This window comes from Acanthopagrus latus, chromosome 22 (genome assembly GCF_904848185.1).
Source record: "Acanthopagrus latus isolate v.2019 chromosome 22, fAcaLat1.1, whole genome shotgun sequence".
NCBI lineage: Eukaryota > Metazoa > Chordata > Actinopteri > Spariformes > Sparidae > Acanthopagrus > Acanthopagrus latus.
In genome coordinates, this window is record NC_051060.1 from 8,887,070 (window position 1) to 8,902,162 (window position 15,093).

Consider the following 15,093-nt stretch of genomic DNA (forward strand, 5'->3'; position numbering starts at 1 on the left):
ATTATTTACAAGACACGGGTGTTTGAGGTTTTCGGAGACAGAAAGACAGACTGAGACCACATGCTGCCGGCTGTCAGAAATATTGAATCTCCGTGTCGTGCACTTTTCTGTCACAAACCGTATGTGGCTGACTTACCATTTGATGCATGACTCAGATCTTTTTACACTTCAAAGCACGCAGAGCATATATTTACGTTCACTTACCAGAATGAGCACCAGAGTGCCCGAAGACCACTGATAGTTTCGGTCTGTGGGAACATCAATCTGGATTTTCAATACACTTGTCTTTAAAAAACATGTCTTTTAGCTATACATAGTTTCTAGATATAAACTAATTGTACTCAGTACTCATTCATGATGATTTTAAAAGTAACTAAGTAGATTACCAGGTGTCATGCATACTTAAGAAAACAAAAACTCAAGAATAACAGTAATTTGAGTAATTGTTAATAATTAGTTTCTTCCACCCTGGTTGGGAGTAGGGGTTTGTTAAGGTTATCTCTAACCCCACAGAATGAAGCACTTATTTAAAAAGTAACTCCACCAATTTTACACATTAAAGTGTGTTTACTACTAAATATATGATAAACATAGTTTAAAGCACTTTGTGGCTCCAGAAGAAGCTGCATGTAATCTGATAAAGTGTCTCCAGTGATTTCACACAGTGGCTCAGTTGTATTTCAGGTAATGTAGACTCGAGGTTTTGAAAAGAAGGAAGGAAATCTCTGATTCTGTATCTACTTTTGTATAAACTGAGTCCAACAGTGTAAGACCTGGTGCCTACAATACCCACAATGCAGCTCAGCCACTGAGTGACAGCACTGGAGGCATTTTATAAGATAAAATGCAGCTCCCTCTGGAGCCACGAAACACTTCATACTACGTTTTCACATATGCAGTTGTTTCCCCCAAGACCCGTAAACACGCATTTATGTGTAAAACTGGCGGTGTCACCCTTTAATGAGGTCTTTGGCTTGGACACACTTGTGTAGGTTGTGGAAAGTTTGTGTCTTATGTCAGAATTGGTACATGCACACATTGATATTGTTGTGAATCTTTCAGTGGTTCTCCGAATCCAACAGAACTGCATGACTTTGATTTTTAGGATAAAGTCATGAAATATGACCGTCATTAGCTGAGGCTAAAGTCCAACCACTGGCTTATTATGATGTGTTCTTGAAAGACATTTGCTCATGTGTATGTAACAAAATACCTAATTTCCTTTTCATTTTTGGGGGTATTGCAAAATGTTGTGTAATTTTCACTTGACAGTTGACATATTACAGGAGAGATTGGAAGTGATGCACTCATAACCACACACATTCACACAGCTCTTGTTTTCAGAGGCCGCCTGACAGTTTGATCTCGAGGGTCTATCTAAGTGTTGTGGGTTTAATGTTTGACAGGCTGTTTTCATAGTGAACCTGTGCAGCTAGGGATCCAAATATAAATGATTTCATTGATTGCCTCAGACATTAGTAAGAAATTTATGTTCACCCTGGACCCCGGGCTCAAGAAAACATAATTTTGTGTTGTTTTTTATGTGGAAGTTCACCTGAAGCAAAGCCTCCAACATCAATACTGAGGAAAAGAATCGGATATCAGCTAATATGTATTTATTTCTGCATTCTTCGGCACTAACTTCTGTTGAAAACCCCCTCACGCTCAGTTTATGTTCACCATTTATTCGCTGAATTTAATTATCCGTCACTGGAACAGATCAATCCAGCTCCCCCACAGTGTAATTTAATATAATTTCATTCATATCTAATTTAATACACACACAGTTAGGCAACTACACATGCAGAAACAGTTAGATGAGTCAGTCTTTTACTTGTATATACACTTTAATCTTCCGAGACCCAGTTTGACCCTTTCATGTGCCTTTTTTACACAATTTGTTCTTTGCTTATGAGGTGCTGGTCGGCGGATTTAGTCACCCATGCGCCGAGCCATGCTAGCTGTTTCCCCCTGCCTCCAGTCTTTATGTTAAGCTAAGCTAACTGGTTGTTCACTGAAGCGTTGACACACTTCCAAAAAAGTCAGACCATGGCTGTATGCAAAAAAAAAAAATGACCTGAGAGGCCCAAATCAGTTTCAAGAGATGTTTATATGTATAGTGGCCAAGAAATTCAAATTATAAGCAAACAAAGAAAAATGTGAAAGACAATTTCATCTGTGTTTTAATAAGAGCATTTTCAAAAACAGATGGAGCTGGTTAACATTTGTCCTGTAGCCGTTCAGTCGGGTCTAGTCCAGACCCTTCCTGCCTGCCAGATAAACACTAGTAACAGTGATCAGTCCGTGTTCTGGACTTCTTCAGTTATTGACAGACTGGTGCTGTAGCCCCCCCCCCTCCAGCATCTGAGGCTTGAACCACTTGGAGGTCCACCAACAGTTGGAGAGTCCAGTTCTCCCTGGACAAAAACAGTCATTACAACTCGAGCACCTCATATTCATTTCCCCACTTTCACAGAAAAAGTACAGGGCTTGTTATGAAACGTCAAGATTTCTACCAAATTAGCGAGTTTCCACTTTATGGCGAACTACTTTTGTTGGCTTTCCCAGGAGAACATGAGAGCTGACGGAATAAGTTAAAGAACAGGGTCCTTAATTTGTTTTTGTTTTTTGGTTTTTGGTTTTTTTTTTGCATAATACTTTTTTTCTCTGTGGGCATGTATGTTATTGTGCTTTTTGACTCAGGAAAAGTCATTAACTGCATAAAGCTGGAGTCCTGGCAATTTGTTTTATTCAGCTTTTCCATGCGTATTTTCTACCTTAAGAATGACAGCTGCATTTATTTTAACATACAGCATGTGGTTTTGGCCAATAATGCGAAAAAGTGTTTCACCAGTGTGCTAAGCCTGTTAGCTTTTTGTAGTCTAGTCTGGTCTAGTCTTTCTAGTCTGGCACATATGCTGTTAACGGTGTCAGATTTACATACAAAGTGTGGCATTAGGGAGAATACGGTCCATCAGAATAGGATTAAAGAATGGTAAATTCCATTGCTTTTACAGTTCACTGCAGTTTTGACCAAATTGCTCTTGTCTGTTGACAACCTTCTTTCTCCAAAAATTACCCAACATGTTTTGAGGGGATTTCATGAAACCAGGAAGTTGTGCTGGCTTGAAGTATGGAGGAGCATGCCAGTCTTTTTTAAATCATCTGAACATTTAGATTGAAAGCATGAAAAGCGTTCATCCAACAGCACAAAACTCATCGTGTCTTGTTGAGGAGCAGCAGTGTCGTCCAGCAGCTTGGCTACATACACCTTCTTTTTCAAAAAGTGATCGATTGGTTTTATCATTCTCATCACCTGATTTCTACCAAGGTTTCTAGCTTAATAAATCATGTCAGCTTCCCCCGGGTTAACGTAATTCATCACATTTCCAATATGTCGCTGTCCAGCTCTTCATGGCAGAGACATTATTACCAGTGAAGTTTGCTTGTATGGTTCTTATTATCCGTGAAGACTAATGTCTACATGTGCTGCCTCAAGTCCAGGACCTTTCCTCTCCTTCCTCCTCCTCTTCTCTCCAGAGCCTCTCATTTACACAGCAGGGAGCCTCAGGCGCTTTACAGGGAGAGGTGGAATGAAAGGCTGAGAGATGAATAGTGGAAGAGAGAAGTGAAGAAGTGGTGAGTCACGTCTCACATGTATTCAAACATGTGAACACTAACATTAGAATGATACATGACCAGTAATGGCCTTTTACTGCAAATATGAGCCAGTCAGTGATAAGATTGATCTGATACACTTTGTTTTGTTTTTCAGAATTTAGATATTTTTTGTTCCCAATCTTTAGATTTTAAAGATGCATTTTCTCAAGTCCTAGTTCAGTTTTGGGGTAATTTAGTATTTCCTGAAGTAATTTTGAGTATTTCCATGTTCTGCTACTTTTTACTTGTACACTACAAGGAAATATTCCTCCCCTATATTTGTTGGGCAGCTTTACTTAATGGTTAATTTGCAGATATTGAGTAAGACTTTATTCATTCCAATTGGTTACATTTACAAGCAATGGGATATAATAAGCCTAATTTCACCAGTTACAACATTACAGTAATGTACATATTAATACAGAAGATATTATAATCTAATAATATATTATACAATAGTCTCTAAAATGATTACTTTTAAGTTTTGGTTTTTGCTGCACAAAAATGGCTTTAAATGTCTCAATGTCTCATCAAAATATCCTGTCTGTTGCCACAAACCCAGCTAGAAAATGTGTCCTGCCACCTGGCTAAAAATATGTATAATGTGGTCTCACACTTACAGATGTTGAAATACAGTCTCAAAATTCACTTGGTAGCCTGATTGAAAATGTGCTTTTTAGCAACATGGTGCATCTATTAGCATCACTGCCTCACATCAGGGTCCTGCAACTGATTGTGTGTTTTTTATGTCACATTCACATCAGTCTGTACAGTTCAGACTGTAATCACAGCAGCCAAATTTGAAATATTGTCATGGTTTTTGGTTTTACTTCAGATATTTTTCTTGGTAGGATCACCCTTGTGTTGTGTTTGTTTCCTGTCTTTGTGTCTTTCCTGCCTTTTAATCACCTTGAATTGTTTCACCTTTCCCTGATCCCTGTGCGCTGAGTCAGTGCAGGCTACCTAGTTTTTGTATTATTGTATTTCCTTTGTTTATGAATCTGCTTCTGCCTGTTTTCTCTGTTTTTTCGCTGCCAGTTTTTGTTTAGACTCAGCTTTACTTTATTAACTCTTGCTCTTTGTTTACTCTCTCCCTGCCTTGAGTCTTGCATTTGGGTCCTATTTGCAAAAAACCTGATGAACATGCTCACATGTGCCCCATAGCTGTGATTCCCTGTGTAGATTTTGTTGATTTCTGATAATTAATGGCTCATGAGATTAAAAAGTGTCAACAAACCGGAGGCAAAATATCTGCAGAAGCACAATTATTGGCAGTTATAACTAAACAAAACCCAATATCAACACTTATTCAATCAGTTCAGCGGACTGAAAGGGATCTATGCAGTGTTTTTCTCTGTCACCTCTCTTTCACCAGAACCAGTTAATCAATAGGGGTAACTGTATACTCCCACAATAAATGACTATTTAGCAGAATCATGCATCACGTCTGTGGAAAGACTTTTTTTCCTGCTGCAACTGGAGCAGATTTCAGTCTGGTAGCCCAGGAGGTTCATTTAAGGACATTTAAAAGTCTCCTTTGTTCAGCTGTTATAAGACCGATTAATCAGTGTGGTACATTTTCATCTCCGTGCCAGCAGAGTCTTCCAGTTTCACCCAGCTTCATTTGAATTTTATTACCCAACTTCAATAGAAAAAAAAGAGCTTTTTTTGTTTGTGAACAAATAGTTTCAACATCTGTTTCAGGTAATTGAATATTCAACTACTCGTGCCATGTTTGAAATTAAGTTTGAGTTTTTCCTGTATTCGTTGCTCCTCTATTTTTATTTATTTTTATTTTTTTGTTCTCTTTCTCTGTCAAAAAAGAACAACTGGAGAACATCTAATTTCTGTTTTTCATTTCCTGGTTTTCTGCGAGAATATGATACAAATATGTGCTGCAGATATGATGGTACAGTGTCATGGTAGATATTAAATTATGATGGGCTAGTGAGTGCAGAGTACTTGCCTGTATAATGAGTGTTAAATAGCAGACAGTTAAAATTTATGATGGTCTGATGAGACCAATATCCTGTCGAGATAGTGTGTCTGGCTTTACTCTCCAGCACTTTGTCAACACTCTCAGTCAGCGTGTGTCTTAACACAGAGGGGTCCGGAGTAGTGTGTGTGTGTGTGTGTGTGTGTGTGTGTGTGTGTGTGTGTGTGTGTGTGTGTGTGTGTGTGTGTGTGTGTGTGTGTGTGTGTGTGTTTACCTCTCTTCCTCATTTTCACTCTGCCCTCTGAAAGGTGATAAATCAGGTCAATTATACGAGTACAGCTGCTGCATAGTTTCAGGAATACGAGATGTACCGAGGATCCGTGAAACTCCTGCTAATGCAAGCACACACGCACGCACACTATATTCTCATTATGATTTAGATAAGTGCTTTTCTACAAGTTTTTTTTTCTGATTTTTTTTCCTCAATGACTGAACAGGTTGATTGCCAGTGACTTCCAAAAATAAAAAAAACATTACCGTCGCAGTGTACCAGTGACAGGTGTAGTGTGACATGGCTGTATCGTCACAGTTTGTTTAGGTTTAGGCAAGAAAAGTACTGTGGTGTGGGTTAAAATATATACATATAGTAATATATTAGTATACTTTGGAAGTTATTATGAATGTGAGTCAACTACATTACTCAGTTAAAATAACCCACCAATGACTTTTGGTTTCACACGGGGCACAAAAAAGTCTGGATATAGTGTCTTTGTGCTGCCGTTCTTATGAAAGTTGCTCAGTGGTGCATGAAGCCGATAAAATTAAAACGTAAATGGTGGTTTTCTGATGAGGACTTGCTGGATACTGGATCCTCAGGTCTGTAGTTAGCTTGGACTTTATAGGAATAGTTCGACATTTTGGACTGATGCCACTCTCTTTTGTGTGATGACTATGTAGCAACAGCCAGCTATTTTAGCTGCGCAAAGACAGGAAACTTTGGTAGAGGTAAAAAGAAAATCCACTCAGCGAGTTCACAAAAAACACGTAAATCTGTATCATGTTTGTTTTCAGATGCATAGAATGTTCATGAGTTTCAGAGAGGGAAGTTATGAATATATAAATCCTTTCTTCTGTATGCTGACAGGTTCACAAGATTGTTGCCAGACTATAGGTCATGATGTTCAAATGATGGTCAGCAACCGCTGTAAAATCCGTTTTGGACAGGACTTCAGTCGCAGATCTTTGTAAACAGCTTTCATCCATGGAGTTTCACACTAGAGCGAGAAAGTCCCTTCACTCAGAATACTTTATTAATTGCTTATTTTCTTGTTGAATCAAAGACTATTTCTGTGGTTTATGGAAAAATTCTGTTGCAGCATGTCGAAAAACAGCCACTTGTTTTCGTATTGGTTTGATTTACAGGCCTTCATTAAACACATAAACACTCACAATGAAAATAATCTGCTCAGTGTGAGTTCAAAGACATACCAGCAAGCGCCGGGTACAAGACTCATGTGTTGTATCAATGCAGTCGTGTTGACGTAAATGATAATGACTTCAGTATTCCTGCACACTAAGAATCATGGTGTGTTTCGATGCTTTTACTACAATCATTTTATTGCAGGAAGGCTCTACTAAATGCATAAAAGCTTTGTCATGTGTCTGCAGACACATGGACTGGCAAAAACAAATGTGTACAAGTGCCTCTGCCTATCCATATGTGTGTCTGCATTCACTGATGAAGATTGTTGACGAACGACTGTGTGTTTTTTGCAGTGGAGGAGACGCTGGTGAGGCTGGTGAACGGGTCGGGTCCTCATGAAGGTCGTGTGGAGGTGTTCCATGAACGCCGCTGGGGGACGGTGTGTGACGACGTCTGGGATAAAAACGATGGAGACGTGGTGTGTAGGATGCTGGGATACCGCGGAGCCACTGAGGTCCATAAGACTGGACGCTTCGGACAGGGTATGAGATGGTCAACACACACAGGCCCTTATTTTACCAATATATATTCCTGGTTTGCTTTCCTGGCAAACATTTGTGAATATTTGAGTGTAAAGCACTTTTGTCTAAAAGGAACTTCATGCAATATATGCTAGGGATGCACCATAACATCATTGGTATTGACTGATTGACCCAAAATGACCATTCCTGTCAATTTGACAGGGAGATATGATGACACTCTGACTATGCACGAATTAGGGAAACTGTTCAACAAGGATCGAATGTCTGCTTGTGCCATTGAACCAGAAGCCATAATAGTATGTTGATTCCGTTTTAGGAGAGACTCGACGTTCTCTGCAATCATACGGAAAGAAAAACATAAACTCATATTGGTATCAGTATCACAACTGGCCAAAGTAAGTTGGAAGATATCAGCATTTAGGAGTTGTGCATCCCTAGTATAGGCTGATGTTCAACTAGCCTCATCATCCAACATGTATTTACTCATGCCAAGTCATTTAGAAATCAAATCCTCAATACAAAACAGTTTGCAGACATGAATATTGATATAACATAATGATAATCAACTTCATTCATACACTGCCTGGCCAAAAGAAAAACAGTCACCGCCTATATTTAATCAAGCCAATAGGTAAGAGCCTTCCACTAGATGATAACTGCAGTGATTAATACTGTGTAGAGTCTTTCCTGCACACAGTGTGGCTGAAAGTGTTTTCCACTGAGGATATTGATAGAAATCAAAAGAAAAGGAAGTTTAACAAGATCGCAGCTCATTTTGTTTATTCATTCAGTTGTAGTAAAGTTTGTCACAAGTAACAACAGTCAGTAGTCCCTATAAAATTACACTGAGGCAGATTTACATTACATGCCTGAGCAATTTTAAAGGCTCGAAATGTATTTATTTACGGCACTTATTTTCATGTACTGTTAACCTTTACAAAGGCGTCTTTCATGCACCGCCCAAACATTATGATCTTTGTAGTTCGATGGACAGAACTGTATCAGCACCTGTTCTGAAGCACATCAGGGCAAATTAAAAACTGTGATCATTATGAAAGCTAAGGAAGACTGTGCCGCTACTTTTTACACTACCTTTTAAAAAGAAAAGTTGATTTTTGAGTCTCAATCCCAACTCATCACATGCTGATGCTTTCCCATGGAAGCCAACCCGACCCACAATCCCACAGCGTTAGTGTGTGATGAGTTTTTGAAGAGTAATTATTTTGTTATCTTGGGATAACAAAGCTCGGTTCTTGTGACAACCGAACAATCTATCACAAGAAAACAAGTTTTTCTTCTTGTCTGCTTTTGCTGGCATTGATTTAGGATAAACATTATATTGCAAGTAGCCTAAGAAGAGGAACTAACCTCTTGTTTTCTTGTGTTAACGGGTTGATTATCTTGTTATCTCAAGAACGCAAAGCTTGTTTTCGCAAGATAATGAAATCATTTTCCCATGCAACTGACATTAAAACAACACGATGATTGATGATTCTGGTGATTTTTGCACCACGGACAGAAACGAAAGGCTGAGTTAATACATCTCAATACGACAAAAACGTGGTAAAATTTGGTAAATGGGTCAGATGTTTTAAAAGTCCACACAATGCCAAAGTCTACGGATATACTGGCTGGAGTAAACAAAGATTAGTTTTCAATTATGAATTTAAAAGCAGCGTCCCTTTCAGCTCATCCTTTATGTTCAGCTTGCGGAATAAACAACATCTAAATCACAGCAGGAATTCAAAGGAGTCTCTTCTGCCCACAGTAAAGATCCGCTGTGACTTTACTGATGGAAGTAGTTTGATTTTTACTAAGTCTGCTGTTTTTTTGCTGTTGAGTGGTATAACTTGAACAGTGCACTAAAATGCCGCGGGGATTAATATTAAGGTTTTATAGGGAAAGTCATGTGAGCCAGATGTCGTCAAGAAAGTCTCCAAGGTCATATCCATCACTCTCTCTCTCTCTCTCTCTCTCTCTCTCTCTCTCTCTCTCTCTCTCTCTCTCTCTCTCTCTCTCGCTCTCCATTTTATTTCATTCACCAAGTCGGCCTTACATCATTCAGCCTCTGTCCAGGCTGAGTTGTTCCCAATAAGTCTGGAAAATTGGGGGAAAACATTGCCTTTGTTCCAGAGGACAACCTCCAGACAACAGCAGTGACTAACATCACGCCTGGATTCAATTTAAAACCGATCTGGATTTCAAATGTGTCTTTTCAGATGAGATGAGATTTGCCTGCCTTCAGCTTTTTTTTTTAAATTCATAATAACATCTTTTAACATCTTTCTCAGACCCAGATGTGACAAACTTTACCAGCAACCCTACCAAATCATTCCCAATCAGGCAATCAAGATTCTAACCAAGTCAATAGTTCGTATCAGATTATTGTTGTGCATGTGAGATCCCTCACCAGACAACAGAACTGAAACTTCAAAATGTTTTGTTTCTGCTCAAATGTATTAGCCATGGATGGAAACTCAGTCCTGGCTGAAACTAAAGTGCACAAAAAAACACAAATTCTTCATACTGTACTTTGATTTATCCAGGTTAACTGATACTCTAAATAACCAAACCATTAAGCCATGCCTTGATGGATGTCTGTTGAAATTAAACCGCAATCTGTACTTTTCAATAATGTAGAATAGGTAGAATAGATGTTTATTGTCATTGTTTCAAATAGTTTATTGTCATTGTTTTTTTCAGTGAAAGCATAACACTTGATTCATTTTGACTCGTGTTTTTTGGAAAGTGCTTATTTTACTCCTTGTTGGCATTGGCCAATAGTTTTGACATCTTCTTCTAAGTAGTTGTTGCAAGCTGTTTGACCTTTTGAATATACTCAAACTTTAACTTTGTGGTTTTGTTTTGTTTGAGTTTGTTCTGTCCGCCCATGTTTACAATGTCAGTAATTAGGCTGAGTTGATCCTTGTTGTTTTGCTCATGGGAACATTATCTCCTGGGTGCATTTTCTTACTTCCTAAAATGTTGACTTAGCCGGGATTTCATCAAGATGTCGGCAAATGTGTCAGAATATCAAGCAAACTGGCAAAATAAAATGCTAATTAGTGCTTTTTTGAATCCATTACCATGTTTGCAAAGTCAGAACTCAGTCAGAGGAGGTGTTTCCATCAAGCATAAAGCACATGTAGTCTTTTAGAGAAAAGTGAAAACCACCTTTAAGGTGCACTATGTTATTTGTGGAAAGACATTTTAATCAGAAGAGAAAGATCTTCATTGCCTTCAGGTCTTCATTTTTATGCCCCAATAAAGTAAATGAACAGACTCCTCTCATTTTCATGACTGAATAAACACAATTTTGAATTGTTTTACCTTTCTAGCTCTTCAGTGGACCTTATTTTCCTCTGAGAACAGCTTGTTTATTTAGTTATGGAAAAATACATACAGTATATCTGAGTTTGTATTATTAAGAGTTTGAATTTATTCTCCAAAACTACATAATACCCCCATAAACAAGGGTAGAAGTTTTTTCATCCATGCAAAATTCAGTACAATCCTTTTATGAATTTTTCCTTTTCTAAAAAACTTTCAATGCAATACTTAAAGATTTGCTTAAAATGTTAATATATTGTGGCTACTGCTGATTTGTGCCTATAATAGTCAGTGAATATCAATTTTTAAAAAAAAATCTAATGCATTAAGAAGAAAGTCACAATAATGTCTACGGTCAGTGACACCCCAGTATGTTTTTTTTAAGTTCACAAGTTTCTAAAACATTTTTTTATCTTATGTGCAGAGTGTGTAACTTTGCGATGTGCCACCAGGGGGCTTTTAATCAAAACAATGACAACACAAGATGTAGTCTGATGACTTTAGAAGTAGCATGGGATCCTGGGGGTTGCTGTCTTTATTGGTTAACAGCCAACACTGATGATAAATCTGAAGTGACTCAGGCAGAAATGTTCACAGACATAGTTTTCCGTCTGAAGTATCATGGTGGTTTCCGTGGAGTTATAGCGACAGGCGACCACATTAAACGCACCGTTACCCTGAGTAAAATTACAGATATTTCTGGGTTTGAACATTTTTTTGTTGAACATCGCTCAACAAAATATCAAACAAAGGTCTGGTCGTTTTTAGACATTGTAATCCGGAAAAGTTCAAGTTAAACCTTGACAGTGCAAACAGGATACTTTCCATCATACCTTCGCTGTTTGTTAAATGTCCCCATGGTCCTAAACCTTCAGTCTGTGAGCTCAGATGTAACAGAGGAGTTTCAGTAAATTAAACAGTAGATTTCTCTGCGTAGGTGAACCATGACTTGTCAATTCCCATGACTAGAAACAAAAGAACAGTTTGTCTAACCTTGTCATCAGTGAGGACACACAGACCTGAAGGAGAATCAGTTACTGTGGTTGGGAAAAGTGCTCTTTAAAAAAATCCAGGACTGCCTGCAGATAGGGTGTTTTTTTTATCGGGACAGTTGTAAATTGCGCCTCGTTTTGCATTTTACAAACATTTAAATCCTTTAAATCACTCTGAAATGTAATGATTCGTCGTCTAGATTGTCCCTGGGTGTTCCCACAAAATCCCACACAGTTTTTTCGGTGATTCAACACTCATCAGTGAGAGCTGTCATAAATTTGGTGCGAGCGGATCGACTGTCATGCTGCAACCGGTGCTATAAAAGTGCGTTGAGACCCAGAGTAAACAGTTTAAAGGCCCGTGTCCATTAAAGCAAATCCTGAGACAGCACAGCAGCAGAACAGCTGGGACTCATGTATTCCCCGGTGCATACCTCATCTCCATCCTGTGCACGGCTGCATGGAGACACGTGCGCCTGGTGTTTCACACTGCTTTGAAGATGTCAAATCCGAATCCAGTTTCTCTTTGTTACGTTACGTTGTGAAGCAAAGCAGGAGTGTAGGAGGCATGTGGCTTGCCCGAGGTACTGGTTTGCTGATTTGTGCTTTTTTTTTTTTTTTTTTTTTCCAGCCTTTAAAGTCAATGTTTTGAGCAGACTTTACAGGAATATGCATTGTTAGTAGGCAAATCCTAGTCTTGCAGGAATGATCTTTTTTAGCTTGCTCTTCCTGAAATGTCTTCTTTTTATTCCCTGTTCAAGTTTTTTTTTAATGTTATTTTAGTTTTGAGGGTCCAAGAATGCACATCTGAAGCACATTTTTGGGTTTTTGTGTCTAGAAAATAAACCTTACCTGAGTCGACCGACATTTTATTAGTCTGAGTTTCAGCTGAGAATTTATGTGTCCAGGGATGATGATTTAGTCTCAGCTTTGATCTTAAACTCTAATGTGGTAAAAAACACAGAATCAGGCCAAGTTGTAACTGGCAGGACAGGAAAAATACCAGTTCCCAAACACTAATCAGCATTTTTAGGCATAATATTTTATGCAGTGAATCAGCACAGCACAGGAGTTTTGCGGTGTTTGGCCACTGATTAGGATTAAAGTCTGGACTTGTCTCTGTAAAATAAACAAAAAACATTCTTCCTCTGAGCAAAGTCTTAATGGAACAGAGAAACCTCCCAGTGAGAGTTCAGGAAATATTTCTCTTTTGCTAAGTTCATAAAACATCTCTGATATGTCTTTATGCGTTTGTGTCACATGTAGTGCAGCTTGGTTGGTGTTCTCACAAATTTGCTTCCAAGTTGTCAGTGATAACAAAATTTATGTCAGGGAGCATAAATGAAAAAAAACTAAGTGAGTTCTCCCCAGTATCAAAATTCCATATTTTTCCTCTGACCTGTATTTATCGAGCTTTTATCCAAATGAGTCCAGAGTTTGGAGCTACGCATCTCCCTCCTCTCAGACAGAATTAAAGTAGATGGCACTCCTCTCGTGATAAGATGCGACTAGGTTGCCAAGCCAATGAGGTTTGACAGTTTCAGGCTGCATTTCAACATTTGTACGTGATGAACCTACTGGATTCTTTCTTTCTTTCTTTCTTTCTTTCTTTCTTTCTTTCTTTCTTTCTTTCTTTCTTTCTTTCTTTCTTTCTTTCTCAGAAATGTTGCAGCTCGCACCAAAACAAGATTGACGAATAAATACAGGAACAGGGATAACAGGAAAAACATGTATTTTTGCTCAGATCAAGAGATCAAGATCAAGGGTAAATCAACAATAAAACGCATGTTTTGACAAGCAGATGTACCAAGTAACATTCCGTCTACGACACAGGTCAGAGGCAGTGACAGTCATGTGTTTCTTTATTGACTAATGAACTTTGTTACCGCTTGTCCTGTTTTTTTCCTGGACACTTATTAAAATCAGACATAAATCAAGGATGATGGACTCAAAGCGGGTTCATTGTTGTCCGTTTCCAGTCATTCCTTAATTCTAATGTGATTATTTATTCTTTAGTTGTCTTGATCGTGACGGCGCCTTGAACTTTTTGCCAGCTGTACAAGGGAACAAAGGGGAAGAGTTTGGATGAAATTATTTAAGACTTGCCTCACAAGCTTGCTGGTCTGAGGCTGGACCAGTGTTTTTGATTATACTTCTGAATTTGGATTTACACTTTTGCACTTTTTATATTCGTCGTCCTGATTTTGCCAATGTGTTTGTGTATTTTTTCCACTTTTGTTTCTGAGCATCACAGATTGTTTGAACTCCTCTCCCTGTACACCTGACTGATTAACAGTCATGAATTAGGGCAAAGCAGCAGACACTCCAGATGCTGCTTCAAGGCCATTACAGATGACTCAGCCCCTCTTCCCACCTACAGCACATAAACCCTTCGGTTGTGTATCCCTTAAACTGGATTATCAGCGTGTGAGTGCAACCAAATGTTATCTTGTTCCCCTCGCAGCTGAGCACCATCTCCTCTGAGCATCTTTAACTGTTGCAAAACTGGGACTTCATGAGCCTCCAGTGATTCCGGCTTTACAAACAGGAACCAAGTTTATAGTGAATAACAACACTGCCAAAAGCTCTGCTTACCAGCTGGAACTGTGTGTTTTATTACGGGATACAATATTATCTGATCAACAAGTCTGCGAGGAAGCACGGGGAGTATTTCCTGTCTCAATCGGAAGAATTGGACATGCACACTTCAGATGATTGCTGTTTCGTTGGACACTCGCCTGTAAAACCTTAAACCTTCTCTTCACTGATGAAGACCATGCTATGATACATGAAATATACTAAACGTTTTGTTTGGACAGTGAGGGAGTCTTGGAGATAGTATGAGGGTCGTTTTCAGTAGGACGATTGGGGTCGTGGAGAGGGATGAGCAAGGGCCGAACACAGTCATGGTGGCTGGAGCGTATAAAAACCAGTGGGTCAAGACTCGGAGACCCTTGATGAGCATTCTGCTTAATTCCCCTGCTGTTCCTGTTATAGAAAAGAAGACTCGGATGCACGAATTAACCATAAAACACATGTCTTCAATGGTGGGAAGAAAGCCTGGAGCACAACACAAGCTCAAGGAGAGCACGCATCTTTCCCTGTGCCGAAAGGACCTGGGACCACCAGGGTTCAAATCTGGGATCTTCTTGCTGTGAGGCAGGGAAAGAAAGGGTTAGATTCATCTACACAGATCTGCGTAGGTGACTG

The 15,093-nt window shown here is 39.0% G+C and overlaps 1 protein-coding gene across 5 annotated transcripts in view; it reads left to right on the forward strand.

Moving 5' to 3' along the window:
* The window catches only part of scara5 (scavenger receptor class A, member 5 (putative)), an 80,735-nt gene that overhangs the window by 58,781 nt on the left and 6,861 nt on the right, over nt 1-15,093 (forward strand). For 4 of the 5 annotated variants that reach the window (XM_037087244.1, XM_037087245.1, XM_037087247.1 and 1 more), the window contains one exon: nt 7,373-7,561. In XM_037087244.1, coding sequence (XP_036943139.1) covers nt 7,373-7,561 — 189 coding nt within the window. Of the gene's footprint in view, nt 1-7,372; nt 7,562-13,544; nt 13,606-15,093 lie in introns of those variants that run through there. The other variant, XM_037087246.1, reaches the window with a different exon arrangement.